The 22,015-nt window shown below is 36.5% G+C and overlaps 2 protein-coding genes across 6 annotated transcripts in view; one reads left to right on the top strand and one right to left on the bottom strand.

Moving 5' to 3' along the window:
* The window catches only part of LOC109106290 (PHD finger protein 21B-like), a 58,241-nt gene extending 49,958 nt beyond the window's left edge, over positions 1–8,283 (bottom strand). The window contains exon 1 of one of the 5 annotated variants that reach the window (XM_042722383.1): positions 8,134–8,283. In XM_042722383.1, the coding sequence (XP_042578317.1) occupies positions 8,134–8,268 (135 nt within the window). In that variant the 5' untranslated portion in view covers positions 8,269–8,283. Of the gene's footprint in view, positions 1–247; positions 1,209–8,133 lie in introns of those variants that run through there. The other 4 variants (XM_042722385.1, XM_042722387.1, XM_042722388.1 and 1 more) reach the window with 4 other exon arrangements.
* Positions 8,284–8,947: 664 nt separating this feature from the next.
* Positions 8,948–22,015, top strand: LOC109065127 (nuclear pore complex protein Nup50-like). The gene is made up of 8 exons (XM_042722389.1): positions 8,948–9,105; positions 9,796–9,874; positions 10,353–10,436; positions 10,524–10,716; positions 15,872–16,483; positions 19,286–19,367; positions 19,449–19,567; positions 20,755–22,015. The coding sequence occupies exons 2-8, from the start codon at positions 9,806–9,808 to the stop codon at positions 20,952–20,954; spliced, it is 1,359 nt and encodes a 452-aa protein (XP_042578323.1). The 5' UTR covers positions 8,948–9,105; positions 9,796–9,805; the 3' UTR covers positions 20,955–22,015.

Here is a 22,015-nt window from a genome sequence, read left to right as displayed (position 1 = left end):
CACTTAGAGATGTTATTCTGCTTTGCCTTTAATCTATTTGTTTCTTAAACTCAACGTCATAAAATGATACACATAGGGTCAATACGATTCCGGCCCCCCAAAAAACCAAGCCAAACGTTTGTGTTATTTGGCAAAGTCACGTAAAGGACAAAGCGTAGCGAACGACCGTATGAACTATTGATGCCGACAAAGTTTCTCACCCAATGTAAATACCCCATTCTTCAACGCTTCAAATAAAATGAATTACCTGTGGGTCCTGCTTCGTCTGTGCAACTAGTTTCTAAACGAAATAAAACAACGAAAAGACGTTTCGTTTAAAGTGTTTCAAGTTAGGATATGAGGGAGGAACAAAGCGACGAGCACTGAGTCCGTTTGAACCTCATAAATATTCAAGTCTCGTCCCGATCGCTACACAAAACCGCCGCATTATTAGTGCAAATCGCAAAAAAACACGCCGCACGCGTTAAAGTGCATCAAAGAGCGTTTTAACAATCTGCGCTCAAAGTGATTATGGCGTCATAAAGGCGAAAGACTGTTACCGTTGTATCACTCTAAAAGGCTACTACTTCCAGCCAAATTAAACCGCTCGCACACGGCGGATTTCTGTCTTCCAGCGTGTATTCACATAAGAAGTCCCGGGAAAGCTTCAACAAAATGCCATTTTTATTTACCTGATGACATTGGACTTCTACTTTCAATGCTTCTTGAAGGCCTTGTAGCTCCATATTCCGACTTCAGAAGCACTTTTCCCCCACTTTCGACGCGATCCGCGTTATTTGTGGCGTAATACAAATATTTTTAAAGCAACAACAATCGCAAGAACTACTCGGGCTGCACAGCAAGTTCTCGCTTCTTTACTGGCCGTAAGACTCATCACCCACTTTACGCCAGTATAAACAAAAGTGCTCAAAAGGCAAGCTAAAGATTTCAGCAGTCACATAGATCCACTCCGATATCCACGCGACAAATTCCTATTCGACCTATCCGATACGCACGGCTTTATTTTTAAGACTTTAAGTTGAAAATGGGGAACTATATTTTGTCCGAGTGCGCGGCTTGATTTCACTTTGCCTGGGGAAAAAGTTGCGCTTTGGTTGTCAATGCTAATTCGGAAAGTTCCCGGATGGAGCAGTGAAAAGAAGAACTCTCCCTTCCTCTGTCACGTGAACGCGCTCCCTCAGTTATGGAGTCATGCGCGCTCCCACACATCTATACAAAACAGCAGAACTACTGTAGTTTCAAATGTTCACAAAAATGTGTTGATTAAGATACACTGATGGGCTGTAAATCAAGTGTGTTGTTTTACTTTATGAAGAGAAGAAGGCACTGAATTATTTGGAAACCTCTTTATTTTGTTTGCAAAATACCATATGCATAAAAAGCAGAACACAGTTTTACAGTTGAAAAATCAGACATTTTGGCAAGGTACTGACTGCCATGAAATGTTTATGAACATCTATGTATTTATTATTCTAGCAATAAATAATGTGTTAATCAAATACCATAGTTGTTCTTAAATTAAATATATTTTTTATTTTTTATTTTGAGAGACCAGTGAGCGTGTTTTGATTAAGCTTGAGCTGTATGAATGATGTTAAGGTTTGGGACTGTGTATACACCCCCTTAGCCCCTCACAGACCTCACCCCCACATAGCTTAAATGAACACAAATCCCTCCAGCTATTAAAATGCAAATATGAGCCTATGAACTGCCTTTATTGGTAGTCTGTAACAGTGCTTCTACTTCTATGGGTCTGTGTTGTTTGTAGATTTCCTCATGTATCTCCTTATAAAATATTTTGTTGCTAACATCATTTAACATGGCATCTGGTGTCTATCGCTAAAGATAAAGTTTATTGTGTTTACTTCTTTGAATAGCTTGGTTCAGTTGCTTGCATAAAATAAATTCTAAGATAAACTCTAGATAAACATTAGAATTTCCCCTTTACAGCAAAAGTTCTAAAATGAGCATCCATACTAATGTGTTTTGCATTTTATGGTTCTCTCCCCTCCAGCTGATTATTTGTATCCCAGCTGAAGTGTTTACTCCACCCTGCCCCTGTACCAACCCCCATCCACCCTCCCAGGCATCTGCCCTCCGCCCCCTCTAAACACAAGTCACAACGTCATTGGAGCGTTATGCTGTGTTCACGTGCTGCTCTGCCCTGCTGTCCTATCAGGAGTTGCAGCTGTAGCGTATGCATCCAGACAGACACAAGCTGAATGAATGAGAGCCAATCAGCTTTCAGGACAGGATGAATGTGATGTGGAAGTTAATGTGATGCAGAAAGGGCAGTCCAGTGCATTTACTTACAACTGACTGTAAATCATTTTCTTCTTGACGAATGTGCTTATGAAGGAAGTCAAAAAGCATTGTGAAGAGAGTATATTTTTAGATGTTTTAGAAGTTTTCCACTTTCACCTGTTCATTTCAAATGGTCCTGTGGTCTCTGTTTTAATACATAAAAGATGCATGCATATCTAAAACCATTAGCAAATTTTTTAAAGAGCTTTAATCCCTTAACTGTCACCCCCCATTTTTTAAAATAGGCATGAAAGTGCACTATCCAAACTTAAATTGTTGTAATTTATCAACACTTTGGAATACAGACCTAAGGTTGGTCTCTTTTTAAAGAAGAAAATCAGCAGATTATTTTTCAAAACCTTAAAGTATTAAAAAGCTAAAGAAGTTTAATTCTAGTGTAAAGAAAATACACTGTACTAATTTTATATAACATATAATAAATATTTTACATAACAGGTTTTACTCTAAAATTGCTATAAAATTAAAGCCGTATGTCTAAATAAGTTATGTTCCAAATTTGAAGTTGATATGAAAAAATTTGAGGCTCCTGGGAGATTTTATTTAGGGCATTATACCACAAACAGCCACCGGGTGCCATCCAAACTCCATTGAATTTTTTTTAATGCATTTTAAATGCACTGTATATTCATATATATATTCATTTAGGTCCATATATATTTGGACACAGGCACAATTTTTATTATTTTAGCTGCTGACCAAAACATATTCAAGTTACAGTTATATAATGAATATGGGCTTAAATTGTACACTCTGAGCTTTAATTTTAGGGTACTCCCATCAAAATCGGAGGAAAGGTGAAAGGTTTAGGGAATTACAGCTCTTTAATATGTGCCTCCCTCTTTTTTCAAGGGACCTAAGTGTGCCATTCTAAGTGTGCCTGTGCCATTTCAAAAACAAAACAAATCCATCAGAGAGATAGCAAGAACATTCAGAGTGGAAAAAAATCAAGAGTTTGGTACATTCTGAGAATGTGAGCTCAGCTCAAATGCAGCAAAGTTGACTGGGTGGTGCTTTATAGCACAAATGGACGATGACCCAAAACATAAAACAAGGTAAAAAAGTGAAATATTCTTCAATGACCAAGTCAATCTCCTGATTTCAACCCGATGCATTTCACTTGCTGAAGACAAAACTAAAGGCAGAAAGACCCACAAACAAACAACAAATGAAGTGAGCTGGAGTAAAGGCCTGGCAGAGCAGCACAAAGGAGGAAACCCAGTCTTTGGTGATGTCCATGAGACTGTCACAGACTTAAGGCAGTCAATACCTGCAGAGTATTCTCAACAAAATATTAAAAATTAACATTTTATTTATGATTATTGTGACGAGTGGGGCGGGGCCGAGAGCCGTGGGAACGGAGCGAGGCCGGTGGAGTGATTGGGAAATGAGCAACACCTGCTCCACTCACCGGTCTCGAGTCCCACGGAGGAGATCGGAAGGATACAAAAGAGGAGCGACGATAGTGAAGGACGAGAGAGGACCAGGCCTGGGCTTTATTTTGTGGTTTGGTTTTTGTTTGTGTGCGGCAGTCGCCCGTGAGGGGCTGTCGCGCTGTTTTATGGTTATTTTGGTTATTAAAGTTTTATTTGAGTGGTCACCGGTTCCCGCCTCCTTCTTCCCGTGATTGTGAAGTTTTTATTGTGTTACACTGGTGCCGAAACGCGGGAGGAAGGAGGGACGCGCTGCCGAAGATCCCTTGCCGCTGGGGTGAATCCGCGGTGCCGTGGAGCAGGGCGTAGCAGTCTGGCGCCGTGGACGCTCGAGACCGGTGAGTGGAGCAGGTGTTGCTCATTTCCCAATCACTCCACCGGCCTCGCTCCGTTCCCACGGCTCTCGGCCCCGCCCCACTCGTCACAATTATATTTATTTGTCCAATTACATTTGAGCCCCTAAAATGGGGGTACTGTGTATAAAAATTATTGTAATTCCTAAGCATTCTTTTATATTTTTGTCTGCAGTCAATTTCATCTTGATTGTTTTATTTTAAATTCTGTTCTGGTGGCATAAAGAGCCGAAATTATAAAAATTGCATCAGTGTCCAAATATACATGGACCTGACTGTACGTATATATACAGTATATATAAATATACATAGCTGCAATCAAATAAGTTTGACTTTTTCTGTATTTTATTTTATTTCAGTAAACCTTTTATTTCCATTAAATCATTTATTTCTGATTTTAGTTTTAACTATGATGCTGGGTTGCATGATAGTATATATTAAAGCTTTTTAAAACTTGCATTCTTACAGTATGTGGTCGATAATGCACTAATAAAATCATGCTTAATTTCAGTCGATCACACTAATTATTACTCAAACTATGTATTTTGAAATTTCAAGTACTTGTAAATCCTGTATGATGTCATTTGTGCATATTATTATAATACTAAATTACGTATTACTGGTTTATCAGATTGTTGATAAGGTTGATACAGCACCTGGGTCAGACAGTATCAACTCTGTTTATAAATCCACTATCTAATCCTGTTTACATTAAACAAACCTCTGGAGCTCACAGATCTGTAACTATGACAACAACTCTAAGATGAACAGAAGAATCCAGGATCGGGTCTAACCCAAAAACACAAAAAAGGCAGAGCAAAATACTAACCATAAGAACTGGTAATGCTTATATATTCAGAAATGAAGCATTAGGTTAAACATGTATGAAAAAAATTGAGTACATGGTCTATAAATCATATAATGTGATTAATGAAGTTTCCTTTCATTTTGTGTAACGTGACTGGTCATGACTGAATGGCATCAGATATTTTTGCCAGCTCACTATCTTGTCCTGAGACACCCTGTGACTTTACTAACAGAATTTCCTGGAATAGATGTGAGTGTGTCACTTGAGCTCAGCTCTTACTGTAAGCATCACGGCAGAGAGCAGTGATCTGATCACACCGTAACCTTCATCTACAGATGCCAGCACTATGAGTATCACACAGTCAACTCATGTGCCAGTCAGTGGGTGGAATTAACATGACAAACAAACATGAAATGACTAAAACACATCAATATTAGGGGGAATTATGCATTTCTAAGTACTGTACTTCCACCACTTTTACAGAGCGGCAAGTGTTCATGTGGGCTGAACATGGTCCGAGACTCGGGTTTCAGTCTGAAGCTGATGCTTTTAAAATATCTGACTTTTTTTTAATATAGAGCTATGTTAGGTTCTCCTAAAACTACCCTGAGGTGGTTTGTGTTGCTAAACCAATTTATATGAACCCACGATTCATCAGCTGTAAATCTATAAAATGCGACATGACATGACAGATTTATTTGAACATATTTATCAAAGTTTTTAATATTTATGGTTTATCTTTCCTTGGAGAGGCAGAAAATCTTGAAACATCGGAAGCATCAGAAAAGATGTGAATAAAACATGTCATGGCATAACACATCTTAAAGAAAACAATAAGTGAAAAACATTGTCTAGACACTGAATAATTCTTTTTTTATTCAATATAACTACAGAGGGCTAAAAGTTGTATATATATATATATATATATATATATATCTATATATATATATATATATATATATATATAGCATGCATTACAATTTATCAGTAAAGCACTTAGTCTATAATTTTGCATTATGTTCTTCTTGCTTATTATTTGAAAAAAAAAAAAATGTTTGACCTAAATCAGTAAACGTTCATATTTAATGGTTGTAAATATACAATGTTGTAGATTGAGTTCTGTTTAGCTTTAATATCCATCACAATCACTTATAGATTTCACATCGTCAGGCAAGTTGTCTTTCTATTTTAATGTAATCGTTGTTTTCGATGACAACTTTCATTTAAAAGATTAAACTGATTGTAGTGCGGTAGTTTTATGGTGCTGAAATAATGGTCAAAGACATGCAGATAATGCCAGTGAGATGGTTCCATTAAGAGAAACCAATTAAATTTCCTCTTAATTTGTCCATTCACTTCTCTAATTACAGCATGTTAACTAAATCTGCATAATTAGACTTTCACTGATCTGTGCTGCCTGACTGACATTTAAATATGTCATCTGAACAAATTAGCAATTAGAGACGCATACAGTAAAAAAATGCTAATCAGCCCTCATGACTTCATTAAGAAACTAGTGAGGAGAACCCATGACTGCTTTGAGTCAGAGCTGACAGAAAGAATCAGATTCATGTTGGGATAACAGGAAAAATGGTCTATATTATTACTTTTAGACTGACGAAAATTCAGAATTTTATTTTTTTTTAGTCAGAATGTCTCCACATTTTCTGCTATTTATAGACTGTTCAAAAAATAAGGGTGTCTTCCTGTCTAAGTGGGTGGATCTTGGCTGCAATAAGCTGCAATATGGACTCAACCTTATGTTGATAGAAAAAGGTCAGGATACATGACATTAGTGGAAGACTATTCCCATCGGATTTATGAACATTTTAGTCTTTCTGTTAATGCAAACTGGAAAAGTGATCAATAGACCTGCCAAGAGTGCAAGAACGTTTTAAAAATGCTCAAAAATGCTACCTAAATCACAGCTTTAACACTGTTTTCTGCAGTACTTACTTATATGTAATTCTTCATTTTTAAATAAAATTTTGATTTAATAGTTGGATGTCAAAGAAGATTCTATTTCAGCATGTTTTATGGCTGGCGCTCTAAAAACAGGGTTTTTTTTTACAAGCTAAAAAACACATATTCAGTTAAACTGAAAAATTTTAGCACATTTCTTCGCAATAAATATTATTTGAAAGCAAATTTGCAGAGCGTAGTACCATTCAAACTCCCTAAGGTGACTATGGCGATGAGAAAATCCACAGACAAATGACACAAACTATTCTTGAACGTTTGTACAGTACAAAGAAAAGAGATTTAAATTCTTATTTAAAAAAAAAAAAAAATATATATATATATATATATATATATATATATATATATATATATGTTATGTCTAACTGTTAAAAAAGGGTTATCAATATAAAAAAAATAGCTATTAATCCTATGATGTCTGTTCTTTAGAAAGTGGCATGAAACAGTATTCAACTTTGTATTATGTTAAAGCCACGTTATCTTTAGTTAACGTTAACTTTGACTGCCCTAAAAATCACATAGTTTTTTTTTTTTTTGTGGCAGAAATTATTGCACCCCCTGGTGGCCCCAAGGGGGTCCCCAGACCCCTGAACTTATTTTAAAATCAAGTATGTTTACAATCTCTAAAAAACTCAATAACCTTATACACTGAAAAAAATATTGATAAGAATAATTCTAGTTGAATTAAGTTATATTGGCATCACTTGTATTGTATTAAATGTCACTTTAGATAAAAGCATCTGACAAATCAATGAATTTAAATTAAGTCAGGAAACCATATGAATTTCCTGTACCCCAAGCAGTAAAGCAAAGGTTCTCAACACTGGCCTCCGAGATCCTCTTTGCTGTGTTTAGCTCTGACCCTGATCGAACTCACCAGTCTGTAAATTCCTAGCAATCCTGAAGACTTTAATTAGCTTGTTCAGTTGTGTTTGAATAGAGTTGGAGCTAAACTCTGCAGGAGAACCACTGCAGTAGAGAACGGCCCTAAGCAATGCCAAGGTCACAATATTGATGCCCATGAAATGTATGGACAAATAAAACATTTACCTTTAACGCAATGTATATGGCTTTGGATGAAAGTGTTTTGCCAAATGTAGTTTTGAGAGCCTAAAAACGTCTGGGGGGAAATGTGGTCTGTAGGCCCTCTGTATTTTTAAATGAACTTTCTTTTTTACTTTTAATTATTAGAAATTATTGTACACAGCACAGTCAGCTTAGTATGATAGCTACAGACCTTGGCTTTCTCACATCCTGCTGGTCCAGGAATCTCCTGTGGCCATAAGGACCTCTGGCATTGCGTGCTTTCTGAAACACCTGCTTCTGAGTTGGCACAGAAGTGTGGGATCCTGAGAGATTGGAACACAGCCATCTGTTCCTCCAAGCCCTCAAAATTGTCTGTAACTGTGCCTACAGGAGGAAACGATGCTAGATGAAGTAACCTGTCAAAATATCCACTCACACACAGAATCATATAATTAAATTGTATTATGCATTTCTTTTTTGGAGACAACAGCAAGTGAAAGGCAGTTGCGGGTACAAGAGAGTTCTCCTACGGGACACAGTAGGTTCATTTACTTAGAAATTGACACAATGCTTACAAACAAGCTTGTTTTAGAAGGTACCTAAAAGCCCATGTGATTAATCCAGCTACTACTAATGCAGCTACTGTGTCTAAGGACAAGATATTACAGTGTGATAATGACATTTTATGAATTAGATAAATAATAAGGAACATTTAATATTTTTTACATTTAACAGCCAATGCGCTATTTGACATTTAGTTATAGACTAACATAGTAACTCTTGTGTGTGTGGTTGTCCCTTACTGTACCCTTTTTAGCGTGACTATAATACAAGTACCAAATATTATAACTTAAATGTAACAAGCTGAAACAAAACAACGTTATTTATCTTAAAAGTTATTATTAAATAAATTTAAACGTTCTCTTCACGACTCCATACCGTCTATGCTTCACTGGGAGACTACATTTCCCACAGAGCCGTGGCCGTTACTGTCTTTTGCACTTGCGCAGTGTGTGTCGCGGGTGCCGCTTCTCTGTGCGCATGCGCAGTGTGAGACGCGTTTGTAAGATGGCGGTGTGAGCGCGCGGCCTGTTTGTCCTGTATGCACGAGATTCCCGCGATCAACATTCAAACATTTGATACTGTGTGTGTGGCGCGAACCGTTGGCGGAGGACAGTGTGAGGTAACAGTTATGTGTAGATCTTCATTAAATCGTGGTTTATTTCACACTGTTCCGTGTTACATCATATTCATATTTACTCAACAACCGGCTCGTCATGAGCACATTTAAAGCATCATATTCACATAAATGTACCGTGTCAATAGATAAGCACACTATGGATGTAATATAATGCGATTTGAGTCAGAAATTAAGCGATTAAAATCATGTTTGATCTGTCTAATATTCATCTGCCGGTCGTTTCCGCAATTTGTAACGTCATTCAAATGAAATGCATTACCCAGACCTAATTAACGAGTCATGTTGTTAGCATCTAAAAGTATTTTAGCACTATTGGATGGTTTTAGTTATTATAATGAAGGTTTGGATGTTGTCTTATCTTTAATAGGTCAAATTTAATAGGACGTTCAAGAACAGAAGACTAAATCATGTTTCTTATAGTCTGTTGATATTTGAATATTGGTCCAGTAAGTAATGTAACTGGTCCTGCTTGTGTATGTTACGTAAAGCTAGTTAACAGAACTGGCCAGCAAAAATAGGCAAGTTTTAAATATAATCTTTGAGTATACTTCTGTGGTGAAAGAAGAAAAACATTTGAAAAATGTTTTTGTCGTTAAGCAAGTTTCCTTTACTTTGTGTTGTCATCTAGCCTTTCTCCGTTTCATTTGTATTTGACATGTTTGTATTTGACAGCTGAGCTGTGATGGCCAAGCGGATTGCTGAAAAAGAGTTGACGGACAGGAACTGGGATCAGGAAGATGAAGGCGAGGAGGTGTGACACTTTTCAGCATCTACATGCTTTCACTGTCAAACCGCTTTACATTCCCAGTGGAAACACTAACTTATGGAAGCCTGTTTCCGCCATTGAATAAAAAAGATTGTTGTGACTTTTTAATCTCAGAATTCTGACGTTTTTTCTCAGAATTGCATGATATAAACTCACAATTCTGAGGGGGAAAACAGTCACAATTGTGAGTTTGTATCTTGCAAGTCTGACTTTATTTCTCGGAATTGCAAGTTTATTTTCCAGAATTGCGAGTTTATGTCTCGCAATTATGACTTTATGACTCACAATTGCAAATTTATATCCCGTTTATATTGCGAGTCAGAACTGCGAGATAAAAAGTCGCAATTATCTTTTTTTATTCAGTGGCGTAAACGGGCTTCCATACTTATCCAAAGGATCTTAAAGGACATTGTTTCAAGCATTAAATTTTTTTTGTTTGTTTGAAAATATCTTGTGGTCTCAGGCAGGAATGTTTTCAATTGCGAGTGAGGATGTGATGAAGAATCGCGCCATCAAGAAAGCCAGGCGTCGTAACGCAGGAGCAGAGGTAACACGTCTTTTGTGTCCCAGCAGACATCCAGTTATGCGTTCCAACAAGGGTGTTTTATAGTTAAGTTTTGTTGTTTTGTCACAGGGAGAGAGTGGAGGTTCTTTCAAAGCGTTTAAGGGGTTCTCTCTGACCTCGGCCACAGGGACGACATCATTCTCCAGCTTCGGTAATGGCGCTGGTTTCAAACCTCTATCCAGCCTGACCAATGGCAGCGTAGCATCGGTGGCCCCATCCTTTGCTGGTTTTAATGTTCCCACATCTGCTAAAACTAACAGTGGTAAGTCTTTTACATGAACTGGGTGTGAGTAGTAAGTCGAAGGTCCGAAATAAACACCGCCTTTAGTGAAATTCGGTTTGACTAGTAAATAAAATGAGTAACTGGTTTGTTGTTAACTTAGCCTAATTATAAATGGTAAAAGTAATAAATGAATTAAATTGCAATTCATAAAACAACATGAAGTACATGGACTCTTTTTAAATAGCTTTTTAAAAATATTTTAGTCAATTATTACACCCCTGTCGCAGTCCGTTTGATTTGATGTGCATAAGTTTTATAATGGTTCGCTTGCTGACATGGGAGCCACAATAAACTATATGCTCATAATCATCTAAAAGCATTTAATATAAAGCTCTTTCCTGTTTCAGAGAAAATGGTGTGTCTAATTGGAAAATGTTTTGGACCATATTATTTTCACACTCCGTCAAATAGGCCATTACTGACTGACAGCCTGAAGGCTGGAATACACTTCATGATTTTGCCAAGATTTTTCCCTTATTTAGCCCTGTTCACACCAAGGACGATAACTATAAAGATAATGATATTGGCGTCCACACCAGCAAACGATTTTGTCTGTTTATTCTAAGCGCACGTGCGTCTGCAACTTTAAATTCTCAAGCTCGTCATCTCAGGATGGATTCTGATTGGGTGTCAATGTCTGTTTCGTTCATCAGCTGGAAAAAATTGTTCTGAAAGTGCTTACAACGATATCATTTCTCTGTGCCTTTATCGTTATAGTTGTGGTGTGGACTTTTTAGAACTATATCTTTATCTTTATCGTTATCTTTATCGTTATCGTGCTTAGTGTGAATGGGCCTTTACCGCCTGGAGTTGTTGATGCTAGTTGCCGAACCTCAGAGCAAGACTGCAGACTTGAGTTTCCATAGAAAATTGCGTAGTGTATGATGGTGAATACTTTTGATTTATCATATGACGTTTTTTTTTTTGTTTGTTTGTTTAATTATTTATTTATTTTTTATCACGATTTTATCACGGTTCTTTGTCTTGTTGGTTTTATTTTTTTATTTTGCAAGTTGTCTGAGCATTACAGCCAAACTAATTTCCCTTGTGGGATGGAGTTCACAGGTAACAGCATTTGGTGCCGAATCTGCACATTTCGTAATTGTTGTTTTACGATGTGCTGTTCGACATTATCGAGTATATTGCAAAATCCGAACAAAACACATCTACAGAGAGTGCACGCATACATGACGGGAAGTCTATTAGGTTAGATTAGTGCATGTGCGCATTTATAGTGTGTTCTTTCACTGCATGATTCAGTCTATTAAAATGCATCACAAAATTCAATATATGGAGCCTTTATATAATTTCATATAGTTAATCAATATCACAAGAAGAGTGCTGTTTTTTCATCCTAAAATCAGCATGATTACAACTGCGATATTGATTTTATACAACTGTTCAATAAACACGAAGTTAATATTAAGAGACATACGTTTTAGACACTATTATTGCTCTGTTTCGCCAGAAAAAAACAATTCTAAACAGTCACAGCACTGTTTTGCATCTCTGAGCAACATGAGGGCGTTTGGTTCCTGAATGAATCATTCCTTAAATGATTCAATCGCATTGACTCACTTATTAACAGTTACTTACTGCCACCCTCTGGTGGTTTTAATTTCACATTTAAAGGTTTTCAAATATTTCAAATATCTGTATTCAACATGATGTTTACAATATTAAAATATTATTTATGCAATGCAATGCCATTTCAGATGCAGCATCTGTGTTTCCTCTGCATTGCAAAGATGAATTTTGTTGATTGATACTTTCATTTGCTTGATAACAGCCCAAATATCTTATTAGAATTGACTGATTGAATATAAGAATTTGACTCAAATGATAATGCACACTTTTAGGAAAAAATGTCTTTAAGGTTAAAAAAAATGGCCATAAAAGGTAAAAATCAATTTAAACTTTTTGGAAAAGATTTTAAGATTTAATTTCTGTCACTGCTGTGAACTGACCACCACACAGAATATGAAGAATATTTAAAAAAAAAAATTAGAAGTCAGCTGTCCACTGTAGTCTCAAGATAACTCGGTCAAACACAGTAACTCTGTCAAATTATCGATAAAATCCCAGAAAATATTGAGATATAATCTTTTGTCAATACCGCACACCCCTAGCTGCCAGCCGTTCTGTGCAATTGGCTGAATGTCAAATTTAACACAGCATACACCATCCTAACCCTTGCCAAAGAAAAGCTTAACTTTGTTTACAAAAGAAATTTGTCAGTGTTCTTTTCATTTTCTCACTTCTTCAGCCCTTTTTTTTTCTCGTGGTAGTTAGCAGAAAGCAGTGACTGATCGATTGACAGCTAATATTATCCAATCTAAAATCTGCATTAAAGTTAAGAATGTAAGACAGCCCTCTACATTGCAAGTAAATCACTCGTATATGCGACTAAATCTTCACTCTGGTCAACTAAATGATGTCTAACATTAGCCATTACCTAACAAATTCTTAGATTTTACTTGGCAATGTGTAAGTTGGAGGCTAAGTATAAGTTTAGCACAGATATTTTTTCATTTGCCGAACACACTGACTGAGCGCTTCAGAGTTTCACTCTCCATCAAGCGATCTGTGCTAATTTTTTAGTTCATCTCAATGGATGTGCAACGCACCTGCATTCAAAATAACGTCTCTAGGGTGAAGGCCCACAACTCGCCATCGCTTTGTCTCACACACATGCAGAAAAAAAATAGATAAATGAAAACAAAAATGTAAACAATATTCTTTGTTGTATTTTCCTGTCAAAATAACCACGTTCCTTTGAAATTCTTCAGCTTTTAAGAAGTGCCGGGTTTTCCGGTAGTGGGCGGAACTAATGCACGAAAGGTCGCATTGGCTGGCGCTCATCTATTATCGTCCCTGTTTTGATTTTAGCAAATCAGTTTGAGCGCACGCACAAAACCTGATTAATATTCATGAATCCAGCAGCTCATTAATCCTTAGTAATCCTTAGTGTGTTTTATAGTTCTTATTAGTAGAATTCATATCATTATGATCTTATCAGTATGACACACAAAGTTAACCATTTGCACATTCTCTAACATGTATATTTTAGATTCACAATTCATTAAAAAGCCTCTGGTGTGTAAAAATAGTAAATATCATCATGTCATCCAGTTTTTTTTCCCTAATAAAAGTTAAAGGAGCATTAAATAGTTAATAAAGAAACTTAATTCTAATGCTCATTATATTAGTGTAAGCCGTGCTATTTATGCGATTAACTACTCTAATAACAGCGTTCTTTTCAATCCAACATTCAAATTAAAATATTTCATAGTATTCATAACAGAAGCGGTGTTTCCCACAGCGCCATATGCAAATTCATTCTCTGCCAGCAGGAGGTGCTTGTAGAGCGCGCAAGAGAGAGGTTTCCCCAGTAAAAGCTGTAATCAAATAAGCGCTGAGCCGCACTGCGGTCACAAACGCTGATCAGGCATTACAGGCAAGATGACATCCATAATTTTCTGAAGACAGTCGGTTTTCTTTGAAAATACAGTGATATAAAAACACCCGCACGGGGTTTAGACTTTGACACGTGCAGTGCTCATGTTTATTCAACAAAGTCAAAGCCTTTTGGAAAATCTGTTTGTTGCAGTCAGTTTTGATATTTCCCAATGTATGGGAAACACTGAAACTTACCTGCTTGAACTCTTTAATTTGATCTGGGTATCTGTCTAGGTATCTGGCTCTGTGTAGTTACAGCTGCTCTATGTGAAATCAGCACCTGATGGAATTTACCGCTGATTAGAGAACCGGCTTTACTGACGAGATGCATTATCGGCCTATATTTATCGTGCACCCCTATATATATATATATATATATATATATATATATATATCTATATATATATATATATATATATATATATACACACACACACACACGCCACACACACATATATCAGTTTAGCGAAGTAAACTAAAAAACGTACTAGCCAAGGGCGATTTAATTGCCAAGGTGTTCGTAAGGATAAAATCTGTTAATATATAATTTGTAGTTGTGATGCCCCTAAATTTTTGCTGGTGCTCCTATCTTTTTGACGTTGGGAGCACCAGTGCTACCAAGTAAAAAAGTTCATTTTGAGCCCTGAGTCCAGCCTTAACTTAAATTGTTAGCTTATCCTCCTTTGTACCAGAGTACGGTATCTCTTAAACATATAATAATGGACTATAATGGTCTTAACCACACTAGGGCTGTTAAAATTTTATTTGATTTATATGTAAGGGTTAGGGTTCGAAGGTGTGGAAAAGTGTTAATTTTAGATCAGGCATATGTGAATTGATTATTAATTCACTGATTTAAAATGTTATTTGTATTTTATTTTAGAGCATGGTATTGCGCATATGGTATGCTACTGTTTGCCTCAAATCTGATTGTGAATTGTTTGAGTACTCTGACAATACTGGTCTACATTCACAAATCAGCTTTTCAATGTGGCTCTTTCCACCTTCATAAATAATCCAGTTGTTTGTGGCTCACTCTGGATCTGGTCTCAATTCATAGTCTATTTTGAGCAGCAGTGTTCTCAGCTGCTTATGTATTTGTGCATTATCCCAGCTCTTCATTTGGCAATCACAGAGCCTGTTTACCCTACAAACCACAAACTGGTATTTTTAGTGTTGTGGCACCAACCCAGTCTAACATGATGCCCAGCACTGAGCATACTGAGAATTGGCTATCATTCAGTTCATGAGTTCAGCAGTCACACAACCAAGGAAATTCATTAGTATGACACAAGTTTTGACGTAACATAATTATGTAATAAATTGGTGTGTTCATCTAGCTTTTTTTATGCAATGCACCGTTTTTGGTTACACTACTTGTAACCAATGTCTTCTAGTCATTGCATGCTACACTGGGATGTGTGAGATGTGAACATATTTAAGAAAACCAGAATTTTGTCTTTAGCCACCACCTTTCAGTATTCTTATAACAGGCCAAATATCTATTCATGACTTGGCAGTAAATCAGGTCAAATGACTTGAGTTGGCTGCACTGAGCGCAACCCTCCGCAGTCAGAGAGGAAGGATGAGCAGCGGTCGTCATGCTGTTAGCAGAGCAGCATTTGTAATATTACAGCTCTGTAGAGTCACCTGACATCTCTCCTTTCATCCTCAGGTCCCTTAACGTTCAACAGCTCCAACCCCTCCAAACCCACAGACGGTGATGTCACCTCTAATGGCTCCGCCCCCAGCAGTAAAGAATACAACCGGCAGCTCACCGCACTGAACTGCTCTGTGCGTGACTGGATCACCAAGCATGTCAATGACAACCCTCTGTGCGACCTCAACCCCATCTTCCGTGACTACGAGCGACACCTGGCCAGCATCGAGAAGAAATATGGCAGCTGCGCACCAGAAAGTGGGGCGGAGAGCACGTCTTTTGGAGGGGAACAGAAGCAGCTTCAGACGAGCAGAACAACTGCTTCTGTTTCTGGCATGAGTGCTGCTGTGAGTGCATCTGTCAGCAGTGCAACGCCACAGCTCTTTTCATTTAAAGACAAGGATGCTGCTGAAGCAGACAAACCAGCAGCTGCAGCTCCTCCAGGCGTCTCCTTTAATTTTGGCCAGAAGGTGGACAGCTCTGTGCTTGGCGCACTTGCGTCCAGCGGAGCACCATCGTTCTCGTTTTCCTCCTCTTCAGGCGTGTCTGTGTTTGGAACAGCGATCAGTAGCGTCAGTCCTGCGGTGTCATCCTCTCTGAATGCAGCCAGCAACAGCCAGACTGCAGGTACGTGAACAGCACATTCACTAATACAGCAAACACACTCATTCACATTCACAGGTCTTTTGGTTTGTATTTCAAGTAGGGCTGCACGATTAATTGCATGTGATTGTCGTGTGTCTCGTCAGTAAAGCTAGTTCTGTGATTAGCAGTAAATGTCTATCACCTGCTTTCAAATGGAGCGGCATTTACTACACAGAGCCATAGTTCGCTCACAAAATATGCAATATCACGTTCATAACCGAATGCGATTCATCTGAGATTATGATGCGATATTGCGTAGCTTGTCAGTGAACTATGGCTCTGTAGTGAGTACCACTCCATTTGAAAGCAGGTGATGGATATTTGCTACTAATCACAGAACCAGCGTTACTGACGAGACACGCATGACAATTGCATGCGATAATTGTGCAGCACTAATTTTAAGTAGTGCTGTCAAACTTAATCGCATCCAAAATATTATGTAAATACACACACACATGCAGTATATCCTCCTGACTACCAGCTATGGAGTTTTGTACTCTGTAGAGGACATTATGTTATATCGATTTCTCTGAAACGTTACATGTCACAGTTTTAAGCCTGGATGTCCTTTACAGAGCACATTCAGGGCTTTTCAAAGATACCAAATGATTGGATGTTTCCCCATGACCACTCCCTCTCCTTGGTCTTTAAAAATGGCTGACATTCATTTAGTGATCAAGTGTAACACCCTTATTGAAGTATGATAATATTTTGTAATTATCATTTAAATCTGGCTAATTTTCCAATTGTTTGTCATAAATCAACCTCTCAGGAAAATGTTATAAACATAACATATTTTTCTTAAATATATACATGCATGTGTGTGTATTTATATATACTTAATAAATATAAATGGAACAATCACATACGTTATGTAAACACAATTTTTATTTTGGATGCAATTAATCGCGATTAATTGTATGACAGCACAATTTCAAGGCAGCTTTCTGTTTCATTTCAGTCTATTTAATGTAATATACTAGGGGTGGAACGGTTCTCGGTAAGAAATCGAACCGTGTGGTTCTCCACACACTGTTCGGTACACACTGGGACTGCGGTTCAATTTAAATCTGATAACGCATCTGTAATATGGTTTGTTATAAATAAATAAAATAACACGTAAAACAAATACTTCAAAGAAATAAACTCTCTTTGAAATATTGTGTATGAATGGACAAATCCACACAAAAATTATTGTCAAAATGCCCATCTTGGCAAGTATCCTGTAGCTTTATTACTTTATTCTATTTCTGTACCTAAAAACTAATGTTAGACCTACCTAAAAAAAAAAAAAAAAAACTGAAAATAACTTTATTTTATTTGTATACTCTATTGTATTTATTTGTGCTGTTGATTCTAATTAGATTATTCTTATTTTAATTTTTATTTGACGGTATAGTTTCCCTAAACATAGCACAAATCAAACCGTAACGAAACCATGACTCTAAAACCGTGAGTAAGTTGAACTGTTCAAACCCCTGTAATATACCGTTTATTGTTAGTCTTTTTCTTCATATGTTAGCCATTATGGAGAATTCAATGGGGGAAATGGACATATTCTCTGTAGAGATGCTGTGTAAATGTAATTTCATGAATGTGCAGAAGATAATTTTTCCACTAACAAAAAAAATAAAATTAAATGTTTAAACAATAATTAAGATTGCAATTAACAACTATTTTAATTAATCTGATTTCTTCAATTTTCAACTTTCCAAATTTTACTTTTTGGAGAAATTTTTTAAAATATATTTAAATAGAATATTTGTTTAATTCCCAAATATTGCACTTTATACTTAATACAAAATGTAAAAAAAAATGTAAAGGAACAACTATATAGCATTCACTGTGTGCAAAAATATATTGATTCGTGTTTTTGCATGTAGTGTAATTCTTTCATAGTTTTCTTTTTAACAGAAGATAGTATATGTAGAAGTACATTTTCAAAATTGATTAGTTGCCTAATCAGTCTTAAATGGTTAAGTATCAGTTGTATCAGTTAGAACTTGCAGATGATGCATCATTTATCATGATAGTGCACTCACAGAACTAACATTTATAGACTGTTTCAACGGCAACAACATAAACAAATGTTACTGCGCATGCATGCTTTTGTGGCCCTAACTTAACTTCTGGTAGAGTTCCAAATAGAATCAATAAAAACAACTAAATAGTTATTTTAGAGTAGATTATTTTTGATTACAAGCTAAATATGTTTGCTGCGTAAATCAGATGGACTTACTGAAAATGCAAATTCATTCTCTGCCGGCAGGAGGTGCTTTAAAGCGGGAGACAGAGGTTTCCCCAGTAACAGCTGTACACAATGCAGAGCTGAGCTCACAAACGCTGCTTTATCAGACATTACATGCAAGATGAAATTAAAATGACATTGAAAATTTTCTCAAGATAATCTTCCTTCAGAAATACAGTGATATAAAAAAAAACACCCGTGTCTCGTTTTGATTTTTAAATGCGCAGTACGTGCTCGTGTTTATTCAACAAAGCCTTTTGGAAAATGGGTCAGTTTTGATATTGTGAGCGCCACAAATAAATAAATGTATGGGAAACACATCACACAGCAAAACCACCTGAGTCCAACTTCAGTCTACTCATCACCTTAACTTTAACTGCGTTTGTAGCCGGCGCTATAGGCAGACTGATAAACAAACACAGACTGGAAGTTAACTTTGGGCCAGGCACATGTGCCCGATGAAACGGTCTATAACAGGATTTTTATTACACAATTTTTTTTTTTCTTCTCATAAATTTACTGTTTTCTTGTTTTAGATGAGAATGGGGAGGAATCAGAGGAACCACCTGTTCCTGTGGTGAAAGAGATCAAGGAGAAAGATGCCTTCTACTCCAAAAAGTACACATCACATACCTTCACTCAATCTTTAAACACATCATCTATCTCATATCTTATATTTCAAAATGATCTTTTTTGTAGGTGTAAGTTGTTCTATAAGAAGGACGGAGAGTTTAAGGAGAAGGGGGTTGGAACACTGCATCTTAAGATGGTGGCTGAGAGCAAACTTCAGCTTTTGGTGCGAGCCGACACCAACCTGGGTAAGTGTCTGCATCTGTGTGTCCAATTACACATTAATCTTGTGAGAACCTTTTTCAGGCTGATAATATTGACAACAATAGTTGAGCTCTGTTATTTAATGAGATGTACAGTACTGTTCAAAGGTTTGGGATCAGTACGATTTTTTTTTTTTTTTTTTTTATAGAAGTTTCTTATGCTCATCAAGGCTGTATTTATTTGATCAAAAATACAGAAAAAAATAGTTGTTTAAATATATATATATATATATATATATATATATATATATATATATATATATATATATATATATATATAATATTGTCTGTGTGTGCGTGTGTATTATTTTTTTGCCCGTAGAGCAAATTTTCAGCACCATAACAGTGTCACATGATCCTTCAGAAATCTGATTTATAATCAATGTTGGAAACAGTTGTGCTCTTTAATTTATCTTTTTATTTTTTGGGACATGATATATATATATATATATATATATATATATATATATATATATATATATATATATATATATGTGTGTGTATATATCTTTTTAGGATTCTTTGATAAATAAAAAGTTAAAAAGAGCAGTGTTTGTTAAATAATATCAAACAGATAATACTGGGGTTTTTTTCTGTTTTTTTAATCTTATAAATACAGCCTTGATGAGCATAAGAGACTCCATTAAAAAAAACATTAGAAATCTTACTGATCCCATGCTTTTGAACAGCGTGTAAATTGTGAGATTTTACCATTTATTTACCATTCCCCAGTCATGAGAGGTAATCAAAGTTATCAATGCCATTTTATCTCACAAAGTGTGAGAAATAGAGTTGCAGTTGTTAGATATAAGACACAAGATGTGTTTAACAGAGATCAAATTATTGGAGGAAATCTGGATCCCCCTGCAGGGCATTTCATGAAATGCAGTCACCTAGTTCAAATAAAAAACGAAAGTTCACTCTAAACATCATTCTAATATGCTGATTTGGTGCTCAAGAAACCGTATCATCAATACTGATTTGAAAAAAAATAGACAAATATTACTTCAAGTACACATTCAATTGATCAAAATGGGCAGTTTAGATTTCTAATACAAGGAAAATGCTGGCCTAAAGTTATGCAGCTTTAGTTTGTACAAGAAAGCTTCACATGGCGTATGTATGTGTGCTCACTGGCTTCTGTTTTTTTTTTTTTTTTTTTTTTTTTATAGGGAACATCTTGTTGAACATCATGGTGCCCTCTTCCATGCCCTGCTCACGAACTGGCAAAAACAACGTGATGGTGGTGTGCGTGCCAAACCCTCCCGTGGATGACAAGAACCCCAGCACGCCCGTCCCACTGCTCATACGTGTGAAAACAGCAGAGGACGCAGACGAGCTGCATCAAATCCTGCAAGAGAAAAAAGCCTAAAGCAGCATCCACCCCCGCTCTTATGTGTTTGACTGAATGTGGCTCCTATGACTCCAGTAACACAACACACACATTTACTCTCTGTCTGATCTAGAACTGTTCGTCTGCGTCCTGTAAATCGTCTAGAAGAGTGACAGAAACCAATCGGTTCACCTACTGTGAAATCACTCGTGGTCCTACTGTAAATGCTGCTCATTGTATCAGAGATGGCTGAGAAAAGTCAATCAATAATGACGATGGCCACATTTTGTTATAGCAGACACGAGTCTGGATTCATCAACATTCCTTTGGGTTTTAATTTAGCTGCTATTTAAGGAATTCTTCGAGGTTTAGATGGAGCCATCTGTACAAGGATCGTTTCATTGATTCGTTTTTAATTCTGTGACTCATTTTCAAAGGCAAGTGTGCAGAAGATCTGTAGTTTTCCATGCTTGGAGGAGGGATTGTTTAGAGGTCAGTATTACATTGAAGATCTTGAAATATCGATTTGCTTCTAATACTTTATTTTCTTTTGAGAACAAATAGGCATCTGAAGATTTCCACTGCTCTAATCAAAAGTAATTCCCCACAGTTTTGAGGCATATATGAGAAAGTGATCAGATAGACGTGGTTATTTTTTATGTATGTACAACTCATTTGCTCACAGTACTTTCTGTGATGGTATTTATTTTGGATTATGGCACGTGTGGATATTGTGTACTGTACATTGAATGACCTGATGTATGTAAACCACAGAACTGCTGAGGTTGAAAATGAATGCTTTATGGCAGTCTGTCCTGAAAGTGATCTCTGGAAGTTTTTTTTTTTTTTTTTTTTTATTCTTCCCCTGTAAGTGGCCTTTTTTACTGCCTTACACGATGAGGTATGTATTTTAAGTGTTGAGCAGCACTAGATCTACCTTAAATTCATTTACTGGTGAATAAATCAAATGAACCTGATATGATGTGTTTCATTTCCAGCACACGCATGTAAATCAAGTTGTTTTTTGTTTTGTTTTTTTTGTACAAATGGTTATCCTACTTACTGAATGAATCTTAAATATTAAAAATGTTATAATTGAC

The sequence above is a fragment of the Cyprinus carpio genome, chromosome B4 (genome assembly GCF_018340385.1).
Source record: "Cyprinus carpio isolate SPL01 chromosome B4, ASM1834038v1, whole genome shotgun sequence".
In the NCBI taxonomy this organism is placed as follows: domain Eukaryota; kingdom Metazoa; phylum Chordata; class Actinopteri; order Cypriniformes; family Cyprinidae; genus Cyprinus; species Cyprinus carpio.
The sequence above is the reverse complement of the archived record's forward strand: the minus strand, read 5'-3'. Positions and strand labels throughout refer to the sequence as shown.